This window comes from Brassica oleracea, chromosome C8 (assembly GCF_000695525.1).
Source record: "Brassica oleracea var. oleracea cultivar TO1000 chromosome C8, BOL, whole genome shotgun sequence".
In the NCBI taxonomy this organism is placed as follows: Eukaryota; Viridiplantae; Streptophyta; class Magnoliopsida; order Brassicales; family Brassicaceae; genus Brassica; species Brassica oleracea.
Window position 1 is genome coordinate 32,029,179 of NC_027755.1, and position 10,750 is coordinate 32,039,928.

The 10,750-nt window shown below is 33.8% G+C and overlaps 2 protein-coding genes across 13 annotated transcripts; both read left to right on the forward strand.

Moving 5' to 3' along the window:
- Positions 1 to 4,601: 4,601 nt before the first annotated feature.
- On the forward strand, positions 4,602 to 6,771 carry LOC106309979 (phosphatidate cytidylyltransferase, mitochondrial-like). 6 transcript variants are annotated; one of them, XM_013747160.1, is made up of 10 exons: positions 4,602 to 4,928; positions 4,995 to 5,055; positions 5,155 to 5,198; positions 5,271 to 5,339; positions 5,408 to 5,500; positions 5,570 to 5,674; positions 5,745 to 5,822; positions 5,956 to 6,075; positions 6,164 to 6,269; positions 6,342 to 6,771. In XM_013747160.1, the coding sequence occupies exons 1-10, from the start codon at positions 4,821 to 4,823 to the stop codon at positions 6,530 to 6,532; spliced, it is 975 nt and encodes a 324-aa protein (XP_013602614.1). In that variant the 5' UTR covers positions 4,602 to 4,820; the 3' UTR covers positions 6,533 to 6,771. The 6 variants fall into 6 exon arrangements, with proteins under 6 accessions (XP_013602614.1, XP_013602612.1, XP_013602613.1 ...); XM_013747158.1 differs by having other exon boundaries at positions 4,995 to 5,051; positions 5,136 to 5,198; XM_013747159.1 differs by having other exon boundaries at positions 4,995 to 5,051; positions 5,136 to 5,198; positions 5,411 to 5,500.
- A 417-nt stretch (positions 6,772 to 7,188) lies between these two features.
- Positions 7,189 to 9,354, forward strand: LOC106309833 (phosphatidate cytidylyltransferase, mitochondrial-like). 7 transcript variants are annotated; one of them, XM_013746972.1, is made up of 10 exons: positions 7,189 to 7,511; positions 7,578 to 7,638; positions 7,738 to 7,781; positions 7,854 to 7,922; positions 7,991 to 8,083; positions 8,153 to 8,257; positions 8,328 to 8,405; positions 8,539 to 8,658; positions 8,747 to 8,852; positions 8,925 to 9,354. In XM_013746972.1, exons 1-10 carry the CDS (start codon positions 7,404 to 7,406, stop codon positions 9,113 to 9,115), a joined length of 975 nt encoding a protein of 324 aa, XP_013602426.1. In that variant the 5' UTR covers positions 7,189 to 7,403; the 3' UTR covers positions 9,116 to 9,354. The 7 variants fall into 7 exon arrangements, with proteins under 7 accessions (XP_013602426.1, XP_013602424.1, XP_013602425.1 ...); XM_013746970.1 differs by having other exon boundaries at positions 7,578 to 7,634; positions 7,719 to 7,781; XM_013746971.1 differs by having other exon boundaries at positions 7,578 to 7,634; positions 7,719 to 7,781; positions 7,994 to 8,083.
- The last annotated feature ends 1,396 nt before the right edge of the window (positions 9,355 to 10,750 follow it).

Sequence of the window (10,750 nt, forward strand, 5' to 3'; positions counted from 1 at the left end):
ATTTCTCCGTCAACGGAAGAGAGTATGATATGGCTTACTATCTCACCGATGGTATTTATCCGAAATGGGCAACTTTTATCCAATCTATTCCAATTCCACAAGAGCCGAAAGCAGTGTTATTTGCTCAGTGTCAAGAAGCTGCCCGAAAAGATGTCGAGCGTGCTTTCGGAGTCTTGCAAGCTCGATTTGCCATTGTTAAAAATCCAGCACTTTGTTGGGATAAAGTCAAGATTGAAAAGATTATGAGAGCATGTATCATACTCCATAATATGATAGTGGAAAACGAACGAGATGAAGGCACTCAATATGATGTTTCAAATTTCCAACAAGGAGAAGGCAGCGAAAGCTCACATGTCGATTTCACATATTCTACAGAAATCCCTACAAATCTCGCCAATCAGATGGGTGTTTGAACAAGAATTCGTGATAGACAAACGCATCAACAACTGAAAGGTGATTTGGTTGAACACATATGACGTAAATTTGGACGTGATCAAGACAACAACTGAGTTTCGATGCATCTTTGAAATTATTAACGTTTATTTTAGTAATCTTTGTTGTTATTTTTTAATTTTCAAATCTATGTTTAAAATGTTATGTTTAACTTTGTTTAAAAAAAAAAAAATATCTTAAAAAAATTCATGTTTAATATTTTTTTTTAACAACCTCTAATTAAACAACTACCAATAAACCACTTAAATTAAAGGTCCCTTAACAATACCCTTTAACTACACTTTAATATTTAAAAAATCACTAAGCAACCCTAAGTGGGTTTCACCTATAAACATGCTCTTAGTACATCGGAATAAAAAACTTTCTCTCTCTTCTCTATGTTCTCACTCTCTGGATATTTCACAGAGAGATGAAGGGATGAAAGATTTTTTGGTTTGTAAAATATTTCGATCATCTTGATCGAATCTTTAGTTCCGATTATCGGATTTTGTTCTTCGCTTTGGCGATTTACGTTTTCCTTTAGAATAATCTTTGTTTCGCTTGGCGAGTTTTTTGGTGTGGGTTTTCAATTTCAATCAACGGGTTATGGATTCTCATGTCTTATTGAGATTGAAAAATAAATTTCGGATCTAATCCGGTTTCTTATTCCTCTTTCGTGTTTATTAAATCAAAATCCTGTTTGTTTGTGATGGAATTTCTCTCTCGAAGGTTATGCTTTGATTTCTTTCCCGCAGAAATCAGTCTTCATCGGCTTCAAGCTCGCCGGAAATCGGAAATGGGTGAAGCTTTCTTTATGGAAAGGATGAGAAGAATGATGGATTAATCTCGATCGCTTCAAAGGTGATTCAGCAGAGGTTGGTGTCACTGAACGGTCCAACATAGGATCTACTTTTGGTCTGATCGAGCACTTCCCGGATTAACATCTGGAGATGGAGGATATTCCAATCTACATGCGACGGCGAAAGGCGGAGGAGGTCTTGGTGAAGGGTACACATCAGAAGGAGGTTAGACTGAAGGATAAGAGATGAAGTCCGACAACCGTGAGCGGTGGCGGAGAGGCGTCTCCGGTGTGCTCCGCATGATACACGCGTGTCCTAAATACGTGTCTCTTCAATAAACTTAATGAAAAACACGTGTCTTGTTAGGGTATCTGAGTCGGCTTTCATATGGGCTGTAAAATTTTAATTATCTGTATCTCCGTTTGGACTTAGACTGTTGTAATAGCCCTTAGCCCTTTATCTCTTGCAAGCCTGTTGGACTCATGTTTCCTTTAATAGAAATTCAGTTGACAAAAAAAAAAACTAACCTTATGATAAAAGGCCAATATAATCAACTCTCAGCCCGGCCACATGGTCTTAAAAAATAACGAATAGACATGCTCCATGATGTGGCTCATACGTCAAAAATGAAAAATTTGTGGCCTTCTTCATGTGGGTTCATTTTTAGATAAATTATAGTGACAAATTACTTTCTTAAAGAAAACTGAAGTTTCTGTTTACACCATCTCCGATGATTTATTCTATTTTAGAATAGTTTTCACTCTAAAAAAAAATAGTTTTCACTCTAAAATCAACTCTAAAATAGAGTAGAATTTCTCTCCAATGATTTACTCTATATTTGGCTTTAAAAAAGAATATTATTAAATATATTCTTTATTTTATTTTATGACTAATACATTTTACTTACAAAATTTAGAAATTGATCTCATATATTTTGTTTTTAATAAAGTTTTAATAAATTATATATTTATATCAAACATTTATTATATTAAAATTTACATTACTTATATTAAAAACATAATACATTTTAACTTAAACATCACCATTAGTGTATATTTTCCACAAATGATCAATTAACAAATTTCGAATGCGTAATGAGATTCTTTATCTTTAATTTTTATAAATCGAACAAGAAACTATCCAATCGTAATATTATCATTTGGATAATATTTTAACAATTTTGGTGGATCTAGAAGAAATTTACCAGAACATAAAGTCATTATTATCTATAATTTTAATTTTATGTTATGCTGCTTATTTTTAATTATAGTACTTGTTTTCTTTGGCTAATAAAATAGGTTCCAAACGTGTGTATATATTGTGTTGAACATAATGTGTTGTTTGCATAAGTAAATTACACTAACAATTTCAAAATAAAAAGATTAAAGATTAAAGAATAAAAGTATAAATAAAAAAAGTTTCACTTTATAATCTAGTAAAAAAATAGAGTTACTCTAAATATAGAGTAAGAAATAGAGTTACACTATTTTAGAGTAAAATATAGAGTATGGTTGGAGAAGATTTTACTCTGTAATAGAGTTTAGTGTAGAAAATAGAGTGAGATTAGATATGCCCTTAGGGGGGTTATTGGTAAGTGAATTCTCATGAACTTTGAAAATTTTGAGATCCCATTGTTATTTGTTCTTGGATTTCAAAAGTCTTAGAATCCATTGTTATTGGTTTAAGAATATTCAAAATCTATTCAAACCTCTTGTTATTCAAATTTTTTAGTTATTATTGATTCTTTAATTCTAACTAAACCTACTATTATTGAAAGATGAATTATATTTATTTTTACTCTTAAGACTCAACTTTCAAAATATCATATGTATGCATGTGATTTTCAAAATCCATGTGATAAAAAAACTAGAAAATAAAATAATTATTCTTACCAAATATCTATTGCACTTTAAATCCAACTTATATGTCTAAAACTATAATTCATTACATTAATATACTTTTACATTTTTAAATATATAATTATTATCATTTTTAAATATAAATATTAATAATTACATCTATAAATATTAACAGTTTTTAATATAAAAAGTTCGAATTTGAAAACATATAATCCGAAATTATAAAAGAATTTTTTTTTACTTATATATCTATAGAGAAAAGAATAAAATAGTCTTTTGCCCTTTTAATAACATTTTTGGTCATTTTTCTCTTTCAATGTTTTTTTGTGACAAGAACTTAAAAATTGACATTTCAGAAAATTGTCCAATTTTGTATATATCACTATTATTTTCATTTTAATTTAAAAGAAAAATAAATAATCATGCTATATGATTTAGAAAATAAATCAATTATATATTTAGTTTACAAAAAGAATGATAGAAAAGAGGTAATACAGAATCATGAAAATTTATACTAGTTTAAAAAAATTATGATCAAATTTTATAAGTCGATGTATTTAAATTTTCACAATCTACATAACTTTTGAAAATCTATCAATTCTTCAAATTCACAAACTCTACGCAAATTCATCTTCCAATAATCTTGTAAAGTTTAATTAATTTGAGTTGTCAAAAGAAATTAGGAATTATACACATTTTGTATTTAAAAAAAATGATCTTTTGGGCCCGAACTAAAGAAAAAAAAAGACTTCGCTTGGGGGCAAAGAAGAAAGTTTTTTTGTCTTTGGGTTTAAGAGAGCTTCAAGCTTTGAGTGGCGTTAGTTAGTTGTTAGTATTCGCTCTACGCCGCCTTCCTTCAGTCGCTTGCAGGTATAGTTTTTTCACTTGTCGTCTCAGATCAACAATCAGTTTCGCGTTCTTCTTCCTCTTGTTTGATTTTATATCTCTTTTTCCTAAGGGTTTTGATCTCATAGCACAATTTATTGATAAACCTATAGTTTCGTATGGTACAGAACCACCTTTGCTTAATTGAAATCATGATCTCGAATGTCTAGAACCACTTGTGAAAATAGCTTAATTTGCTTTCTCACATCTTACCCTTTTTTTTTTTTGTTGTGTGAGCCAAATTAGTAGTTAAAAATTGTAGAATGATTGTACAAGTAATGACCGGTTCATCGAATTGGGAAGAATATATCCCTGTTGGGAAACTCGCTAGGTGTAACACGTGCGGTCGGATAGGACCTAGCGCCGAATCAATTAATCGGGGATTATACTAGATTAATCGGAGATTTGTGTTTGGTTATATATGACATATTTGAAAATTGATAAAAGAAGGATGGCTTGGTCTAGTGGTTAAAGTGATTCTCACCTAATTAAGGAACCTGGCTTCGAAGCTCAGATTGTTTTTTAAAACTTTATTTTGTTATTTTCTTAATGTGGGGGTAGAATCGTCATTTACGTTTCCTCTTCTTCCTTAGGTTTTTTTTTGTTTTTTTGGTTTCTCATTTTGATGGCCTTTAGAGCAATTTTCTTCGTTTTTCTTGATGTTTTTTTTTGCCCCAAACTTGATAGATCTTAAGTAGATTATTCGATTTACGGATTGAAATAAGTAAAATATTTAGTTTTTTTTTATTTTTTAAATCCGATTATTTGAGCGTGGACCTGCAGATCGCCAAGGTTGCTCAACGAAACAGATTAGTTTACCATCTCTGGTGAATTTAGTTTGGAAATGGAAACTAGTCAAAGAGATGAGCTAGCTAGCTTCTTAACTGTTCTTCCCCCTGTGGATTTCTGTTGTGTTTACGGTTCAACGCTGCACCCAAACAACCAAGATAAGGTATTTTTATTTCATATCCTGTGTGATTAGAGAGCAATTTCCACTTTCTGATTGATTGACATGCAGTCTAAAATGGTGGACTACATCCTTGGCGTTTCTGATCCCATGCAATGGCACTCTCAGGTGAGTGAGTCTCTCTACTCAAGAAACACTTTCAGTAGATAGATTATAGGCTGGCGGATTTTTAACTATTGTTTGTGAATCAAGAATCTGAAAATGAATTCAGATCACTATGCTTCATGGATGGTTCACCTTGGTGGAGCTAGGCTGGTATGCTTTCTCACACATACTCTTCCGTTGCTTTTTAAGTAAACAATGAATGAACACACACTCTTTTCACAGATTACGCAAGTTGCAGATAAAGTAGGTGTTGGAGTTCACTTCAACCCATTTGTCAGTTGGAACGACAGGGTAAAGAACCTCCTGTAGCATTCTAGTTTTGTTGTCTATTTCATTTGAAGCCATTTTTTTACTTGCAGAAGCTCAAGTATGGGGTTGTTCGGATGAATGACCTAGTACAGGACATTCTGGACTGGAACAGATTCTACTTGAGTGGCCGTTTACAAAAACCCGTATGTCATTTGCTTGGTCTTCTCACCGTGCAAGGATTGTAATAGGGAAGTATTGCCTCTTGGTTGCAGGTTCATTTGCTTGTTGATAATCTGGACATACAAGACGTCAACTCTGTTAATAAGAGAGCCGCAGTATCTGCAGCCCTTCTTCTCTTGCCTTCAAAATTCACCGAGGTTTAAGAGTTTTTTTTCAGTGCTCAAATCAAGTTTTATGAGGCTCTACACTAACACAACTCTTATGCAGGAAGATCTATACGCCAAAATATGCAGCCTTTCTTACATGGGAGACTTGCGAATGCTTTTTGCAGAGGACACTAATAAAGTGAGAGAAAACCTTGTCCTGTTCACATTTGTCATAACATGTGTTAATATAACTTGTGGATAATTGTTCTCATAACTTGTTCCGGATGAACAGATTTCTGATCCATTAGTTCAATCAATCTCCTGTCTTTTAGGTGAACAAGATTGTAAAGGGGCAGTTTGATCTTTTCCAGTCAATGTATAAGCCTTTTCTTGAAGAGTGCGAGACCAAAAACTTACTGAGATTCTCATCTGCTGAAACTAATTTAGTTCAGGTACACACAGTTCAGAGCTATATACATATATGGTTGGCTCAGTCTTGAGATTCTGTCAGTCATTGTTCTGATACCAACTTGTGGACAGGACTCTAGCCTTTCATCATCACGCTCACTGGTCTCTTCTCTTCCTGCATCAGTAAGAAGCCAAATGAGGAAGTTACTTGGGGAAAAGAAAACCTTGAGTGAGACCGGTATCAACTCTGCTCTCTCTAGTTATACAAAACGAAATGGAGGGATAGTAATTGATGGTTGAAATGGTACAGGTAGAGTTTCAAGGGAAGTTTGTATAGGTTCAAGAGAAGAAGCTGCGAAATGTATGGAGAAGGTAATGAAGCGAAGGGTAATGGTTTCAAGCGCAAGACAGGCTGTGTCTGGCTTCTTGGCTGCTGGTGCTATTAATGCAACTGTGTATCTTTCACAGAAAATGCGCAAAGCTTGGAATTCTCGGTCATGAAAGAGTTTTAGATCAACTTTTAGTTGAAGAAAGTAGATCTTGCCACTGTTAGTTGATCATTCTTTCTTCTTTCTTTCTTTCTTTCTTTTTCTAAGTACCAACTCTTCTTTTTGTGTTGATGGTTATGTCTTCTGATGTCATAGATGAGAGAAATATAGAAGCAAACACATCTATCTTTTTATCATTTTTATGTTCTTACTTGCTACTCGCACAAAAGAAATGAAGCCCGTCTATAGCTACAACTATACAATTAGTTAGTTCAATCAATCTCTTCGTTATTTTGTTTTTTTTTTTTGTGGTTCAATAAGAGTTGCAACATGTTTCGCTAGGCGTAACGCGTGCGGTCGGATAGGACCTAGTGCCGAATCAATTAATCGGGGATTATACTAGATTAATCGGCGATTTGTGTTTGGTTATATGTGACATATTTGAAAATTGATAAAAGAAGGATGGCTTGGTCTGGTGGTTAAAGTGTTTCTCACCTAATTCAGGAACCTGGCTTCGAAGCTCAGATTTTTTTTAAAAACTTTATTTTGTTATTTTCTTAATGTGGGGGTAGAATCGTCATTTACGTTTCCTCTTCTTCCTTAGGTTTTTTTTGTTTTTTTGGTTTCTCTGCAACTATATATAATACGCGACAGCTGACTGATTTTTGATGGCCTTTAGAGCAATTTTCTTCGTTTATCTTGATGTTTTTTTGCCCCAAACTTGATAGATCTTAAGTAGATTATTCGATTTACGGATTGAAATAAGTAAAATATTTAGTTTTTTTTTAATTTTAAATCCGATTATTTGAGCGTGGACCTGCAGTTCGCCAAGGTTGCTCAACGAAACAGATTAGTTTACCATCTGTGGTGAATTTAGTTTGGAAATGGAAACTAGTCAAAGAGATGAGCTAGCTAGCTTCTTAACTGTTCTTCCCCCTGTGGATTTCTGTTGTGTTTACGGTTCAACGCTGCACCCAAATAACCAAGATAAGGTATTTTTAATTTAATATCCTGTGTGATTAGAGAGCATTTCCACTTTCTGATTGATTGACATGCAGTCTAAAATGGTGGACTACATCCTTGGCGTTTCTGATCCCATGCAATGGCACTCTCAGGTGAGTGAGTCTCTCTACTCAAGAAACACTTTCAGTAGATAGATTATAGGCTGGCGGATTTTTAACTATTGTTTGTGAATCAAGAATCTGAAAATGAATTCAGATCACTATGCTTCATGGATGGTTCACCTTGGTGGAGCTAGGCTGGTATGCTTTCTCACACATACTCTTCCGTTGCTTTTTAAGTAAACAATGAATGAACACACACTCTTTTCACAGATTACGCAAGTTGCAGATAAAGTAGGTGTTGGAGTTCACTTCAACCCATTTGTCAGTTGGAACGACAGGGTAAAGAACCTCCTGTAGCATTCTAGTTTTGTTGTCTATTTCATTTGAAGCCATTTTTTTACTTGCAGAAGCTCAAGTATGGGGTTGTTCGGATGAATGACCTAGTACAGGACATTCTGGACTGGAACAGATTCTACTTGAGTGGCCGTTTACAAAAACCCGTATGTCATTTGCTTGGTCTTCTCACCGTGCAAGGATTGTAATAGGGAAGTATTGCCTCTTGGTTGCAGGTTCATTTGCTTGTTGATAATCTGGACATACAAGACGTCAACTCTGTTAATAAGAGAGCCGCAGTATCTGCAGCCCTTCTTCTCTTGCCTTCAAAATTCACCGAGGTTTAAGAGTTTTTTTTCAGTGCTCAAATCAAGTTTTATGAGGCTCTACACTAACACAACTCTTATGCAGGAAGATCTATACGCCAAAATATGCAGCCTTTCTTACATGGGAGACTTGCGAATGCTTTTTGCAGAGGACACTAATAAAGTGAGAGAAAACCTTGTCCTGTTCACATTTGTCATAACATGTGTTAATATAACTTGTGGATAATTGTTCTCATAACTTGTTCCGGATGAACAGATTTCTGATCCATTAGTTCAATCAATCTCCTGTCTTTTAGGTGAACAAGATTGTAAAGGGGCAGTTTGATCTTTTCCAGTCAATGTATAAGCCTTTTCTTGAAGAGTGCGAGACCAAAAACTTACTGAGATTCTCATCTGCTGAAACTAATTTAGTTCAGGTACACACAGTTCAGAGCTATATACATATATGGTTGGCTCAGTCTTGAGATTCTGTCAGTCATTGTTCTGATACCAACTTGTGGACAGGACTCTAGCCTTTCATCATCACGCTCACTGGTCTCTTCTCTTCCTGCATCAGTAAGAAGCCAAATGAGGAAGTTACTTGGGGAAAAGAAAACCTTGAGTGAGACCGGTATCAACTCTGCTCTCTCTAGTTATACAAAACGAAATGGAGGGATAGTAATTGATGGTTGAAATGGTACAGGTAGAGTTTCAAGGGAAGTTTGTATAGGTTCAAGAGAAGAAGCTGCGAAATGTATGGAGAAGGTAATGAAGCGAAGGGTAATGGTTTCAAGCGCAAGACAGGCTGTGTCTGGCTTCTTGGCTGCTGGTGCTATTAATGCAACTGTGTATCTTTCACAGAAAATGCGCAAAGCTTGGAATTCTCGGTCATGAAAGAGTTTTAGATCAACTTTTAGTTGAAGAAAGTAGATCTTGCCACTGTTAGTTGATCATTCTTTCTTCTTTCTTTCTTTCTTTCTTTTTCTAAGTACCAACTCTTCTTTTTGTGTTGATGGTTATGTCTTCTGATGTCATAGATGAGAGAAATATAGAAGCAAACACATCTATCTTTTTATCATTTTTATGTTCTTACTTGCTACTCGCACAAAAGAAATGAAGCCCGTCTATAGCTACAACTATACAATTAGTTAGTTCAATCAATCTCTTCGTTATTTTGTTTTTTTTTTTTGTGGTTCAATAAGAGTTGCAACATGTTCGTTATTTTCAAATCTGTGGGCTTCTTCTTAAGATATGTTTGAAGTTTTAGAAAAAAAAGTTTATTGGTCATTAGATTTATCTAGTCTCGATATATTGACTTATAGTCTCGAGATATTGACTATAAGTTGATTTAGGAAGAATGCCTTAAATTAAAAGGGTTTGAAATTAAGACTTCTTGAATCAACCATTCTACATTTGCATGTATCGTAGTGTGTGTGTTCTCGCAATTTTTAGTTCATGAGTTTTGCCCAAAATGCATTCAGTCGTCAAAGACCTTAAAAATTTGCAGCTGTTTTTCTCAGCTCTTCACCTGCCAAATATAGCTAAGTATCTCTTCTAGTGGAGGAAAAAAACTGTTTGCTTGCTTAGGACTAAGTCAGGCGTTATACTGATCTTGTAACAGGTGATACTTCAAAATATTATAAGAATGACATTAGTTAAGATGCATGGTATACTTTCTTAAAGCCAATGTTCAATCATAAGCACTACTACAAGATCTTTCATATACATATTAAGTATCACAACCCTTCATATATATAAACTTTCTTATAACCAAAGTTCACTACAAGAACTTTTATATACATATTATCATAACCCTTTAGATATACATGTGGCAATCACAATTAATGATTCGATTATATATTCCTATAAGCATATGATTCAAAAACCAATATACTTAAACCAATTCAAGATTATATACATTGGATCTAAATCATGATTTAATTTGATTACATAACAATTAACTTCACTGGTATTTATAATTGGCTGACAAAAAAAAAACATACCAATTAACTTTAAAGACATATATATTCAGCTGCTTGTGTTATGATTTGATTTATATGATTTGGGATACTCGCTAGTTTGAAGAACTTCATCCCTAGCCTATGGCATGATCAATGTAGATAATGAAAAGGATTAGAAGAGCTGTACACTTTAGACCTTACCTTGAAGACAAAGTAAGAAAGGTTTGAAGCTCATGCGAAGGCTGGAGATTACACTAGAAGGTCCTAAAGATAGAAAGAAGCGGTTAAAGACCAAAAAGGCGATCAAAAGAAATGTGTACAAGATTAATTTTGGAGTCAAGAACATTTTAATCGAAATTTTCTTTTCCAATAAACTTTTTGATACATGTATTTCAGTTTGCCTCGTTATATATCGTTTGGAATTTTCAGGGTTTTTTTTTTCTTAGATGAATTTTTCAGGTTATACAACGAATATTATGTTGGTTTATGTTTCACTATACCATCTTAAGTTAATATGGATTGTTGGTATGGATTGTGATTTATGCTGATCTAATTCTTTCCATAACTT